Source organism: Daphnia magna, linkage group LG2 (assembly GCF_020631705.1).
Source record: "Daphnia magna isolate NIES linkage group LG2, ASM2063170v1.1, whole genome shotgun sequence".
Classification (NCBI taxonomy): Eukaryota; Metazoa; Arthropoda; class Branchiopoda; order Diplostraca; family Daphniidae; genus Daphnia; species Daphnia magna.
The window spans coordinates 12,212,987-12,225,623 of NC_059183.1; the positions used below are offsets into that span (position 1 = coordinate 12,212,987).

The 12,637-nt window shown below is 36.2% G+C and overlaps 4 protein-coding genes across 9 annotated transcripts; 3 read left to right on the forward strand and 1 right to left on the reverse strand.

Moving 5' to 3' along the window:
• The first annotated feature begins 349 nt into the window (after window positions 1-349).
• On the forward strand, window positions 350-2,410 carry LOC116917291. Of its 3 annotated transcripts, XR_006643642.1 has the most exons (7): window positions 350-728; window positions 785-1,156; window positions 1,213-1,358; window positions 1,423-1,627; window positions 1,695-1,739; window positions 2,192-2,255; window positions 2,322-2,410. XR_006643642.1 is itself a non-coding variant. In XM_032922743.2 (4 exons), the coding sequence occupies exons 1-4, from the start codon at window positions 350-352 to the stop codon at window positions 1,594-1,596; spliced, it is 1,071 nt and encodes a 356-aa protein (XP_032778634.2). In that variant the 3' UTR covers window positions 1,597-1,681. The 3 variants fall into 3 exon arrangements, 1 of the variants encoding a protein (XP_032778634.2); XR_006643641.1 differs by having other exon boundaries at window positions 2,192-2,410; XM_032922743.2 differs by lacking the exons at window positions 1,695-1,739; window positions 2,192-2,255; window positions 2,322-2,410 and having other exon boundaries at window positions 1,423-1,681.
• LOC116917307 (corrinoid adenosyltransferase) lies at window positions 2,405-3,628 on the forward strand. The gene is made up of 5 exons (XM_032922760.2): window positions 2,405-2,565; window positions 2,645-2,897; window positions 2,965-3,193; window positions 3,256-3,380; window positions 3,486-3,628. Exons 1-5 carry the CDS (start codon window positions 2,547-2,549, stop codon window positions 3,574-3,576), a joined length of 717 nt encoding a protein of 238 aa, XP_032778651.2. The 5' UTR covers window positions 2,405-2,546; the 3' UTR covers window positions 3,577-3,628.
• A 31-nt stretch (window positions 3,629-3,659) lies between these two features.
• On the reverse strand, window positions 3,660-5,572 carry LOC123470130. The gene is made up of 4 exons (XM_045169878.1): window positions 5,369-5,572; window positions 4,697-5,294; window positions 4,505-4,637; window positions 3,660-4,444 (listed from the first exon to the last, which is right to left on the reverse strand). The coding sequence occupies exons 1-4, from the start codon at window positions 5,385-5,387 to the stop codon at window positions 3,938-3,940; spliced, it is 1,257 nt and encodes a 418-aa protein (XP_045025813.1). The 5' UTR covers window positions 5,388-5,572; the 3' UTR covers window positions 3,660-3,937.
• LOC116917231 lies at window positions 4,370-10,062 on the forward strand. 4 transcript variants are annotated; one of them, XM_032922635.2, is made up of 18 exons: window positions 4,370-4,395; window positions 4,536-4,644; window positions 5,952-5,994; window positions 6,076-6,161; window positions 6,232-6,425; window positions 6,499-6,693; window positions 6,769-6,879; window positions 6,971-7,088; window positions 7,152-7,246; window positions 7,316-7,474; window positions 7,537-7,673; window positions 7,732-7,844; window positions 7,909-8,014; window positions 8,073-8,379; window positions 8,456-8,624; window positions 8,697-8,943; window positions 9,007-9,184; window positions 9,244-9,762. In XM_032922635.2, the coding sequence occupies exons 5-18, from the start codon at window positions 6,365-6,367 to the stop codon at window positions 9,363-9,365; spliced, it is 2,118 nt and encodes a 705-aa protein (XP_032778526.2). In that variant the 5' UTR covers window positions 4,370-4,395; window positions 4,536-4,644; window positions 5,952-5,994; window positions 6,076-6,161; window positions 6,232-6,364; the 3' UTR covers window positions 9,366-9,762. The 4 variants fall into 4 exon arrangements, 3 of the variants coding, with proteins under 3 accessions (XP_032778526.2, XP_032778520.2, XP_045025812.1); XR_004391061.2 differs by lacking the exon at window positions 4,370-4,395 and adding an exon at window positions 9,788-10,062 and having other exon boundaries at window positions 4,537-4,644; window positions 6,067-6,161; window positions 9,244-9,723; XM_032922629.2 differs by lacking the exon at window positions 4,370-4,395 and having other exon boundaries at window positions 4,537-4,644; window positions 6,067-6,161.
• The last annotated feature ends 2,575 nt before the right edge of the window (window positions 10,063-12,637 follow it).

A 12,637-nucleotide genomic window follows, 5' to 3' on the forward strand; every position in this document is an offset into this window, starting at 1 on the left:
CATGTCGGTTAATTCTTTTCGGGCAAGTTTGGCATAGAGTCGTGCATAGCGGTGATCATTTGTTACTTTCATTTCCGTTACATCCTCTCCATCATCCTGGCTCCGGGTAGTCGACATTTAAATGATCAACTTTAAAAGCTAAGGGCTGTTCATGCACCGTGGGCTATAACAAAAGGGGTTATTGACCGTGAGCCTTGCGTGGGGTAAAGCATTCGCTTGCAGGACTTTCATTCCTTGAAAGAGGTCCATGACGTCTGGACGTATAATGTTTCAGAAGTTACGAAAACACGTGTTATGTTCTCTGTGTATTACTCTTACCTTGCTATATTTCGCTCGTTTTTAAGGCAATATGGAAATCTGTGGTAGACGTCGGACGATTCTGATATTTTTTGTGATTTTGGCAGTGTTTTTATGGCTGTTGATTTTCCGTTCTGAACTATGTGCCCTGCACCTGATCCACCGCACTGGTGACTTAAGGAAGGCTAAGCCTACCGATTCAAAAATATTTCCGTTCCGCTCTCCCTGCGGTTGCTCGAGAAATTCTGCCGCGTCTCCATTGAATACGCAAATAAAAGTTAATTATCAATGGTGTAGCGCAGAATCCGTCCAAAGAGAGCCAAATCAAAGAATCGTCTCCTTTTCCGTGTTCGGAAAGGCTGACAAAACTGGGATGAAATATTTCAAATTTTTGCGGGAAAATGCTGTTAAAATAAATCAATTTTTGCCAGGTAAAAATTTTAAATCATTACTATCAATTCATACATTATTTACTTACTTTGGATAGGATGGGTCATGAGGTTGCACCACAATATCGATGTTGAAACGCCGGAACACAAACTACTATGTGAAGTATATTGTTCCTACTCATGGGTAGACCTCTGCGATGTTAGCAGCCTCTGGAGAACGCTTTCCAAGCGCCGAAAGAATAAGAATTTCGATTTACGGCCGGTTACGGGGGAGCAAGTTTTCAATCTGAATAGAAGAATATGGCGATTTTTACCGTTACTGGATCCTCAGGCGTATACGGTGCTTACCAGAGATTCAGATGCCTTAATATCACATCGAGAAGCAGCGGCAATTCAGCAGTGGTTGAATTCCAACTACACTTTTCATGTTATGAGAGATCATCAGGCTCATAAAGCTCATATACTTGCTGGTCATGTATGTCATAAAGTTATATCTAGGTTATAGCTGAACGTATATTATTTTTAGGTATGTTTGGCGTAAAAACTCACCAGCGGAGAGATTTGGTCGAAGGCTTGACACGGGTCTTGGTAGTCTTGGGGAAAAATCAGAAATATGATACGGATCAAACGCTACTTTCAAAAATCTTTTGGCCAACTGTCAAGCACGATGTGGTATATTTAGTATGTAGTGCTCAAATTTCGCAAAATCAGCTAAGTTTGATTATTTTACCATTAGATGGCTCATGATAGTTACAATTGTATGGAAAACTCAAATGCACTTCCGACGTATCCTTTCCCCACGCAAAGAGTGAACAACTCCTTCGTCTCAGATAACTTTGAAGGCCGCTGGATTGTCCCAGAAAAATGCCCAATAGAATGTCGACCAACTGATCATCAAGATTGGGAATAATTGTTGATTTTTGAAGAAACAGCACCACCAGGTACTGCTATTCTTCAAATATACATTTGGTGTAAGTGCACACGTCTCATGGCAATCTACTGTATTAGCTCTCATGTCAGTCAGTACTGAGTACTCTTCCCAGACTTCTGCTAGTAAATATAGAAAGAAGGGGAAGAACAAACTCTAGGGGGGGGAAAGGAAAAAAAAAAAAAAATTTTTTTAAAAAAAAAAAAAAAAAAAAAAAAAAAAAAAAAAAAAAAAAAAAAAAAAAAAAAAAAAAAAAAAAAAAAAAAAAAAAAATAAAATTAAAAAAAAATTTAAATATAAAAAAATAAAAAAAAAAAAAAAAAAAAAAAAAAAAAAAAAAAAAAAAAAAAAAAAAAAAAAAAAAAAAAAAAAAAAAAAAAAAAAAAAAAAAAAAAAAAAAAAAAAAAAAAAAAAAAAAAAAAAAAAAAAAAAAAAAAAAAATAAAAAAAAAAAAAAAAAAAAAAAAAAAAAAAAAAAAAAAAAAAAAAAAAAAAAAAAAAAAAAAAAAAAAAAAAAAAAAAAAAAAAAAAAAAAAAAAAATAAAAAAAATATTTTTTTTTCCCTTTTTTTTTTTTTTGTCAAATTTTCAACCATCGTGCCGTTTTGACTGTTAATGAGTTTGGTGCACATCCAATTTAATGGTGGTTCCCTTTGCCTTTTAAAGCTTTTGTTTTAGTTTTGGTTGTTTATCGTATTATGTGGTCTAGTATACTACTACATCGTAGAGAAAGAGACGAAGAATTTATTAACGTTTGCCGTCGAAATTCGCTTTGAATAAAATTGTGGCTGCCCTCTATCTCAGCAGACGCTTTTTTTTTTTCGTTTGTAATAAAATCATCGAGTTCAGACTCCAAAACTGGCTGCTAGATGCAGTTGGGTGCCTAAATGTTGGAAGTTGAAAATCATTGAGTTAAACTTGTTCACATTTGAAAATGTCTAGATTACTTACCAGTAAGTATTTAACATCCTTTTAACTAATACCATCATTGGTCTATTTTCTCACCACAACTCCATACTTTTATCATCCAAGTCATGGTAAATAGATTAAATCAAAAATCAAGATGGGATGTAATAGCAAGAGGCTATTTAAAGACAACTGTGTTCAGCTATTGTAGCACCTTGTCGAAAAATTCTGGTAGCACTCCACCAAAAGTATTCCCAAAGATCTACACCAAAACTGGAGATAGTGGTATGACATCAACATTCACAGGGGAAAGACGGGCTAAGGATGACAACATTTTTCAGGCATTAGGTGCAGTAGATGAGCTTGCATCTTTGCTAGGGTATGGATGGCATGTCTCTATTTCATACCTTAAGATATGTTTCTACATTGGGTTCTTTTTACTTTAGGCTATCCAGAGAGTTTGGTTTAGATAACTCTCATCCTTATACTGACCATTTACAAAGAATTCAGTGTATCTTACAAGATGTGAATGCTTGCATAGCAACACCATTTTCTTCAGCTAGAGAAGCACATTTGGTCAAAACAGAATTTGACTCCAGTCATGTTGGAGAATTAGAAGAATGGATTGATTCCTACAGCACCCATCTTCCCCCTTTGGAAAACTTTATTTTACCAGTAAATTAGTGAAATGTCTCCTCCAAATTAAGAAATTATTTTTAACCTGACTTTAAATCTAGGGAGGAGGGAAAGCTAGTTCATCACTCCATGTTGCCCGAACGGTTTGCCGAAGAGCCGAAAGAGCTGTTGTACCCCTAGTTCGGGAACAAGAAATAAACCCAGAAACATTGAAGTACCTGAATCGGTAAGATACATAAGTATTACACTATTTCATGCTGAACTTATTTGGAACCGTTCGCGGTCGGGCGATGTTTGCCTTTCATTAACTCTGTTCACTTTATGCGTTCAGCTTATCTGATCTGCTATTTACCTTAGCAAGATTTGCCGCAAAACTCGACAAAAGGCAGGAAACAGTTTATCTTAGACCTGGCAAAAAATGAAGTGTATGCAAAGAGTTCGTAACGTCGTTGTGAAATACACTCGCACGTTGTACTTTGTTACGCAAAAAAACAAAAACAAAAACCAACAAGAACTTTGTATTTGTGTAAGTAAAGTTAAATCAGAGATGCACAAAGGAATATCAATGGGAAACAGTATTTTTGATTGTAAAAGCTACTGTGCATAACGTTTTTGGCGTATTGCCAGACGAAAACCGTCAAATGTAACCCGGTATTAAGGTTGTCAACGTGGATCTGTGGTTTTCTTCTATACCATAGAAATAGGATACGTCAAGTGAATTAGAGTGAAACACATTTGAATTATGCGGGTTCAGATGAGTTAAACACTTAACTAGAAACGGCTTCAATCAAAATCAAATTCTTCTTCAATGTCGTTATCTGTATCGTTTGTGAAGTCGGAAAAATATCCATCAACATCCGGAATGTCCTTCTTCTGGCAAGTATTTGTTATAATTGGTACTGCATGCTGCGAATTTGCCACATGTTTCACGGTGTGATTTTCACTTTTTAGAGCGGCGCATGGTTTATCGTCGAAGCATTCAAATGTTGGACATTCTTCTCCCAAGCTCTGCGTTTTCTGCACGAAAGAACGTTTTTCCGGTAGGGTGTTGTAACTTTGATATTTCTTGGATATCTCATTATGGTCAACGCCACATTTAAGGTAGTTGTCTGTTGGCTTGATTTTGTTGTAAAACATCCTAATGTCTTCCTTATTATCACGCCAGGTTTGGTGTGAATAGGTGGAAACTGCTTTGCATTTTGTTGATCCATAAAACTGGTCATTGAAGCTATTATCATTAGGTATCATTAAATCCTCACAGAGTCTTTTCATCAAAATCTCCTTGCTTGTCTGAAAATTGAATTAAAGACAATCAGATTGCCGCAAGAAACGAATATTCCATATTTTTACCGAAAACTTTTTTCTCGATTTTCGGATGTAGATGGCTATAATTTCCTTCATGTTTCCGTTGGTGCAGAGGTTCCGCTGGAGAAGATCTGCCGTAATATCACACATCAGCTGCATGTAACAATTTTCCTCTTCCCTATGAGGTAAAGAAATCTGATTTTGAAGAAAAATTCATTATATTTTAAGTAAGCTTACTGTTCTCGGAGCCATTTTTTTATGTTAAAGGCATCCATTTCTTGCGAACAATCGCTAGTAGAGCTTGAAGAGTCTAGAAATTGCTCATCTCCGAATGCCGAATCGGCAGAGAGATTGCGCTCTGGATCAGCAGAAACAACAGCCTTCTTAGTTTTCCGCGCTGTGTTTACTAATTTGGCTGGGACATGTTCGATGCAATCTGATTTAATTGCATTGCTTGTAGTAGACAACGGGCGAATAGTTGTTGCAGTGTTAGGCCGGACTATTTTACGTACAATTCTAGGTGCGAAGCTCTTGGGTTGTGTGAAATATTGCGAGTGTCGAGTCATGACGTCTAGCGTCTCGTCCGAAATTTCTTTTTTCTTTTCCGAGGCAGGAGCTGACACGTTTAAGCAAAATTCACTAGCCATTCGCGTCTCGATGTTCCGTAAAGATTCTTCAAAGCGTACATCATTGCTGGATTTGGACAATCGAGTTCTTGAAATAGTAGAATGCCGATCATTGTTCAAGTGTAACTGGGACCGTGCCCCATTTAGACGACGGTAATGATGGTTCATGTGATCCTGTTCGATTAGCTTTCGTACCACCCATGTGCCATCTGAAATCAACGTTACGTTATCAAGAACAAAAGTAAAGAAATAATTTATATCAAAGAAATGTAAATAACTTTACTTGACTTATTACGATGCATCGTAGCACAAATAAGAGTAAACAGTGTTTACAATGTTCACGACACGGTTCCCTAGCAACCATCGATTACATCGTAACCATATTTTTTTAATAGTCATGGAAAACCATAACAAACTCCGTGCATGTCATATCGTTTGATTGACACGTGACGATGCAAAAGGTGTGGACTAATAACTTTCCCCCGGACAAGGACTATTTTACGTAATAGTTAGAGACCCAGGTAGCAACGCTTTGTTGTGAGCTATTGAAAAGCTTGTTTGCAGATAATAAGATCCATAATTGCAGGAACGTTTCTACAAAAAAAATTCTGGGAACTTGTCACGCGGATGATAAGCAATAAATTCACAATGTCACGATGTCGGGAGTTTACCCGGACAGACTTGAATTAGCTCCCCAATTGGTGTGTGCCCTCCAGTATCGCTCTTTGCAACGAAACCCTCTTGCGCTATTTTGGTTTTACAGCTTACTTTTTACGTTTGTCGTATTAATTTGCCACGATACTGTAATTGTTATTTCTCTTCTTTTTTTTCGCGAAATGATGGCAACTCATTTTCGAATTTTGAAGTGTATCCTTATCATACTGCTATACGGAGGGAATGCAGCAGATGGTAAGAAATTCCATAATAGGATTTAAATATCTGAATAGTTTCTGAGATCTTTTGTTTGTTTTTTATCTACAGTATTCAAAGAAAACGCTGGTTATCATGTTGTCGAAATTTGTCCCGACTTTTCCCGATGGAATATCGCCATACCTCCGACAGCGCATTGGATTTCAGTAAGAAATTGTGTCATGTGATTAACTTAATTTGGATGCTCTAAAGCTTTCATTATGATGAATTTTTCAGGATCTGTGTGATGCGATAGTTAAAGTAGAGCGACAAGGACCATATTTTTTCGGAGACCACAGTTGACATCAATTTTATATTCAATGTCTTTTTATCGACGGTTTCAGATGAAATCAGTGATGCTGATGCACGCATGCTTAGTACAGATAAAGCCGCACCAGGATTAATTACTCTTTTTGACTCCAATTCATCGCGTACGTAACTGTGATCAATTCGCCCCAAATCCCTAGCACTTTCGAATTGATCCACTCTAAAATATGCTTTTAGATGCCAGAGCAGACCAGCTGATCGCGATTAATGGAAAACAAATGGTGTTTGATATACGCAACATACATTTGGCACTTCCAACAGAATCATGCGGCCAGATGTTTCTCATTGTTGCGCTATGGAACAGTTCAGATGATGTTGAGAAGACACTCATGTCGACTATAGCATGGCCTTTCCAGGTTACTTGTGAAACTAGTAATGTTTACTGATAACTTGTTTGCTATTAAAAATGTTGCTTGATTTTTTTTTTTTTGATCTGACTACGAGCAGACGCAGATCTAGCCTTATACGTCGAGCTAGAACCGTTTCCGCCAGCTCACGGAATATTCGTTCACAACATGACCATTGTGATTGGCATTCCTATGTCTCAACAACTAATGGGTACCAATCCGTTCGCATATTGTTGGTTTCGGAAAAGACCAAAGAGTGTATTACAAGGGTAACGTGGATAAATTATGATTTTTTTTTTTAGGTTTAAAATTTTCTTTACAGAACGTAAACAGTTCTTCATTCTTACGTCGTACCAGTGTAAGCGTGCCTAAAGTTATGGCCTACTTGACTCAAAAAGCGCACAGCCTCTTAGCGAAAAGGTTAATGGAATAAGAAAAAGGTTACCTGTTATGATAACTTTCTAACAAATTTTATTCTTGTAGCCTCGTAAGGTACGATACTCTAGAATATCGCTTGGGTGACGAAATCTTACACGGAGACCAACTAATTGATTTACTGTTAGATCAGAGTTCACCGGGTAACTAGTATTTAATAGGATGATAGCTATGTGTAAGAGCACGTCTTTTATGACAACAAATACTTATAGAAATTAAACAAGGCCAAAAGATTCATTTGAATACTAGCCAACTACAGCTTTTTACCACCAGCATATGCGGCGAAGCGTGGATGGTTTTTCGGCTAGATCTGGAAGACGTCAATGTTGAAAACAATTTTGCTGTTATTCCGGTCATCATCGATTGTTCGGGTAATAATACCTATTTCATATTCCCGTTTAGAATGTTCACTATTGTTATCTTAAATATCCAGTATTATCTGAATCGCTGAATACCAATATGGAAACCTGTGGTGTTGTTCCCAATGAATTCTCTATGGGCCGTTCAGCTCTCATGTTCACTTCAATGCAATTCGGCAGTGCTATGTCATTGAACGCGTTTCTTTATAAGGTATTGCATTTTCGACAGGTTTCTCTCATCTTCGATTTTAATGTGAAAAACGATACAGACAGAAGAAAAAACCTATCTACCATTGCGAGGAAATGAGAATTTTGTTCCCGAAATACTCGACGCATTTCGAATGATTCAACTTGAGCGGAATCGCTTAAGCAAATTAAATCAGTAACTGAATCTGCCAAGAGTGAGTTTTTATGAATCTGGTTTCTGAAATTTATATTTTGTCTAGATGCCCATTTCATCCGGAACTGCGTCTCAATTTCAATACCACACTCTTTGGCCATCTTTATCATTTGATTTTATTATTGAATGAAAGTTGGATACCCTCCAATCAGGTTACCTTAGAAACAAAGCCATGAAACCATTTTCTAATAAACTGATTTATTTGTACAGACTGAGGAACAGAGGGCACAGCAGGAAAAAATTCTTTTAATAAGCCAAGCTTTAGGTGGACTTTTATTTGCTTCTACGTCTTACAACTCCGTTCCGGCATATTTTATGGATTCCGTTTTAAACGGCTTGTTTAGTTACTGGCCATTTTTTCCTTTTGACCTGTCATCCATACAAAGCGCTTCTCCGCCCGCGCAAGATATTAATCCATCTCTTCAATCTTGGCACGAGCGCTTTGCTAAAGTCGTGACCCATTTTATGCGTACAACTGTTTATGCCGACTATGAAGGGAAGCCTAATCCGGATACAGGTTAACATAGATTTTTCTACCTATTTAGTTGGAATATGAATGTAGCTGAACAATAAGATATCAAAAATTTTAACAGGGTTGCAGAATTTTCTAAATCAGCTTTTGTGGAGTCCAGATGCCCTTCAAAGCGCTACTCTATCGAAAAATTCGGTGGACAAACTTCGCCAGTTTCTTCTTTTAGTTTTACAGAAAAATCTGCCAAGGACCTTCGATGATTTGCCATCCGCAATTTCCAACGCGCTTACGTAATTTTGTCTGTAACACCATGCTATAGTAGACATTTTACGATTCCTTTCCAATTCTTTGATGTTTTTTAGATCTTTTTCTGAAGAAGTAAGGTCGCTCATACCGGTTGAAGAAGCCCAAGTCTGGATAGGAATCAACACTGTGTATCATGCTGTCCAGCAAAGTATAAAACTTCTCTCTCTGACACATGATGAATGGAAAAGTGACGTCGCACCGAATCAAGGAGATATCAGCGACAAATTGGCCGTTTTAGGTTCGATGATAAGTGCTGTGAATACATCCGTGGTTGTCACACGTCTGACTTTGTTAATTCGAAAGGTTTAAATCTGGTTATCAACCGAATGTTTGTCCAAATTTTGATTAGTATTTTTGTTTATTTAGATCCAAGAGAGTGTGTCTTTGAACAAACAATGGATACTGATGGAAGGCATGTCCGATACTGCTTTAGATGCTGAACTATATTGCCGAACACTCGCTCTTAATCGAATTAGATTTCGGGAAAATCCAGAAGCTGGAAATTTGTTTAATGAGCTGGATCGCATCACTTTCTGGAAACGAGGTTAAAACTAAACATCTACACTTGTTAAAGAGAAAGATTCTAACTCTTTTGCGGTTTAGATTCTGGAGTAATTTACCGTGGGGATATAAGTGGTATAACTGGCCGATTGTATTGGAACAGAATTGCCGTATGTCACTGCAATAGTTTTTCAAAATACCAGACACGTGAAGCTATGCCTTGAAAACAGCTGGGAATAATTATTTCTTTTCCGAAAAATTCTTCTTTTTCCCGAAAGAGCCGGCATGAATTTCGTGGAAGATCATTCTTTAGTTTTTGCTGTTGCAGAAGGCAAACGAATGTTTTTATGCAGCCGAGATAAGGGCACAAGGCAGTGTCATATTTTCACCTTTTTGTGTTTTCCAGTTTAGCGGCACAAAGCAACTTAATCCTAATCTCAAATTTGCGTGCATGAGTTTTATCGTCAGTGACTAGCATCTAGAGATATTACAATTGATTGACGTTCCTTCTGAAGGCGTGGTTTCACCCGTGACCTGTCAACGGATGGTTATTTTGATGCCGACGTTTGTTTGCTGTTACAGGTCTTTCTGTCTAATTAAATAAAATATTTCGTTATACAAGCCCCGTTGTTTTCAAATTTTTTAGTGTTGTTGCCTTGCTCCTTGATACTAGGGGCCCTTACTCCGTAAGGGACGTTCCCGATAGGGTTGGGCTGTAGTTGCTCTTGAATCGCGGCAACCGTATATGCTCTAATTACACTCAACGGCTCCCGTTATTCGCGAAGTTTTCGACAGCGTTGGAGAAAAAAGAATCACACAGTATAATCAAAACTGCCCGCTTATTTCGAGTAAGTAAATGGTTTCCTCGTTAAATTAGCTGATTTTAAAATAAACGAAAATAAAGTATTGTTACCACCCCAACGTTATATTTTGTTGTTTACGTTAAGTTTAAAAAAACCAAAAGGCAAATTGAAAAAAAACTTGATTTCCGTGATTTGCAATCAATTCTGAATTGAAATCATGTATTTTAAGCGAAAGTTGAAATTTGGCCAAAAATGGAAAAGTGGGAAGGGAATAGCCTTTCCACTTTTGTCAAAATTGGCCAAAAATGACATCTCTTGAAATTCTCCAAAAATCAGACGGCATAATCGAAATTGAACGCTGATTTCGATTTAGTCATTGGTTTTCTCGTTAAACTAGCCGTTTTTAAAATTAACGAAAACAGTGCTGTTAGCGCACCAACTTCATTTATGGTTTTTAACGTTTTAATAAAAAACTAAAAGACCGATAGAAAAATAAACCTGATTTCCGTGATTTTCATTCCATTGTGAATCTAAATCATATATTTTAAGCCAAATTTGAAATTTGGCCAAAAATGAAAAAGTGGGAAGGGTATAGCCTTTCCACTTTTGTCAAAATCGGCCAAAAAAGACATCTCTTGAAATCCTCCAAAAACCAGACGGCATAATCGAAATTGAACGCTGATTTCAATTTAGTCATTGGTTTTCTCGTTAGACTAGCCGTTAAAAAAATTAACGAAAACAGTTCTGTTAGCGCACCAACTTCATTTATGGTTTTTAACATGTAAATGAAAAACTATAAGACCAATAAAGTAAAATAAACCTGATTTCCGTGATTTTCATTCAATTCTGAATCTAAATCATGTATTTTAAGCCATTAATTTGAATTTGCCAAAATGAAAAAGTGGGAAGGGTATAGCCTTCCCACTTTTGTCAAAATCGGCCAAAAAATGACATCTCTTGAAATTCTCCAAAAATCAGACGGCATAATGGAAATTGAACGCTGATTTCAATTTAGTCATTGGTTTTCTCTTTAGACTAGCCGTTTAAAAAATTAACGAAAACAGTTCTGTTAGCGCACCAACTTCATTTATGGTTTTTAACATGTAAATGAAAAACTATAAGACCAATAAAAAAATAAACCTGATTTCCGTGATTTTCATTCAATTCTGAATCTAAATCATGTATTTTAAGCCAAATTTGCAAATTTGGCCAAAAATGAAAAAGTGGGAAGGGTATAGCCTTTCCACTTTTGTCAAAATCGGCCAAAAATGACATCTCTTGAAATTCTCCAAAAATTCAGACGGCATAATCGAAATTGAACGCTGATTTCAATTTAGTCATTGGTTTTCTCTTTAGACTAGCCGTTTAAAAAATTAACGAAAACAGTTCTGTTAGCGCACCAACTTCATTTATGGTTTTTAACATGTAAATGAAAAACTATAAGACCAATAGAAAAATAAACCTGATTTCCGTGATTTTCATTCAATTCTGAATCTAAATCATGTATTTTAAGCCAAATTTGCAATTTGGCCAAAAATGAAAAAGTGGGAAGGGTATAGCCTTCCCACTTTTGTCAAAATGGGCCAAAAACGACATCTCTTGAAATTCTCCAAAAATCAGACGGCATAATGGAAATTGAACGCTGATTTCAATTTAGTCATTGGTTTTCTCTTTAGACTAGCCGTTTTCAAAAATTAACGAAAACAGTTCTGTTAGCGCACCAACTTCATTTATGGTTTTTAACATGTAAATGAAAAACTATAAGACCAATAGAAAAATAAACCTGATTTCCGTGATTTTCATTCAATTCTGAATCTAAATCATGTATTTTAAGCCAAATTTGAAATTTGGCCAAAAATGAAAAAGTGGGAAGGGTATAGCCTTCCCACTTTTGTCAAAATGGGCGGCAAAAACGACATCTCTTGAAATTCTCCAAAAATCAGACGGCATAATGGAAATTGAACGCTGATTTCAATTTAGTCATTAGTTTTCTCTTTAGACTAGCCGTTTCAAAAATTAACGAAAACAGTTCTGTTAGCGCACCAACTTCATTTATGGTTTTTAACATGTAAATGAAAAACTATAAGACCAATAGAAAAATAAACCTGATTTCCGTGATTTTCATTCAATTCTGAATCTAAATCATGTATTTTAAGCCAAATTTGAAATTTGGTCAAAAATGAAAAAGTGGGAAGGGTATATAGCCTTTCCACTTTTATCAAAATCGGCCAAAAATGACATCTCTTGAAATTATCCAAAAATCAAACGATATAATCGAAATTTAACGCTGATTTCGATTTAGTCATTGGTTTTCTCTTTAGACTAGCCGTTTCAAAAATTAACGAAAACAGTTCTGTTAGCGCACCAACTTCATTTATGGTTTTTAACATGTAAATGAAAAACTATAAGACCAATAGAAAAATAAACCTGATTTCCGTGATTTTCATTCAATTCTGAATCTAAATCATGTATTTTAAGCCAAATTTGCAAATTTGGCCAAAAATGAAAAAGTGGGAAGGGTATATAGCCTTTCCACTTTTGTCAAAATCGGCCAAAAACGACATCTCTTGAAATTCTCCAAAAATCAGACGGCATAATGGAAATTGAACGCTGATTTCAATTTATTCATTGGTTTTCCTCTTTAGACTAGCCGTTTTATAAATTAACGAAAACAGTTCTGTTAGCGCACCAAC

What these genes read in the sequence shown, in the direction of transcription:
- LOC116917291 (XM_032922743.2), top strand. Translation starts at nt 350, where the DNA reads ATGGAAATCTGTGGTAGACGTCGGACGATTCTGATATTTTTTGTGATT. An exon ending in AATAAATCAATTTTTGCCAG is followed by an intron (nt 729 to 784) that starts GTAAAAATTTTA and finishes TACTTTGGATAG; the next exon opens with GATGGGTCATGAGGTTGCAC. An exon ending in TAAAGCTCATATACTTGCTG is followed by an intron (nt 1,157 to 1,212) that starts GTCATGTATGTC and finishes TATTATTTTTAG; the next exon opens with GTATGTTTGGCGTAAAAACT.
- LOC116917307 (XM_032922760.2), top strand. An exon ending in GAGCTTGCATCTTTGCTAGG is followed by an intron (nt 2,898 to 2,964) that starts GTATGGATGGCA and finishes TTTTTACTTTAG; the next exon opens with GCTATCCAGAGAGTTTGGTT. An exon ending in TGGAAAACTTTATTTTACCA is followed by an intron (nt 3,194 to 3,255) that starts GTAAATTAGTGA and finishes CTTTAAATCTAG; the next exon opens with GGAGGAGGGAAAGCTAGTTC.
- LOC123470130 (XM_045169878.1), bottom strand. An exon ending in AAAAAATGGCTCCGAGAACA is followed by an intron (nt 4,638 to 4,696) that starts GTAAGCTTACTT and finishes TTTACCTCATAG; the next exon opens with GGAAGAGGAAAATTGTTACA. An exon ending in AATCGAGAAAAAAGTTTTCG is followed by an intron (nt 4,445 to 4,504) that starts GTAAAAATATGG and finishes TTCAATTTTCAG; the next exon opens with ACAAGCAAGGAGATTTTGAT.
- LOC116917231 (XM_032922635.2), top strand. Translation starts at nt 6,365, where the DNA reads ATGCTTAGTACAGATAAAGCCGCACCAGGATTAATTACTCTTTTTGAC. An exon ending in GGTCATCATCGATTGTTCGG is followed by an intron (nt 7,475 to 7,536) that starts GTAATAATACCT and finishes TTAAATATCCAG; the next exon opens with TATTATCTGAATCGCTGAAT. An exon ending in CGCTTAAGCAAATTAAATCA is followed by an intron (nt 7,845 to 7,908) that starts GTAACTGAATCT and finishes TATTTTGTCTAG; the next exon opens with ATGCCCATTTCATCCGGAAC.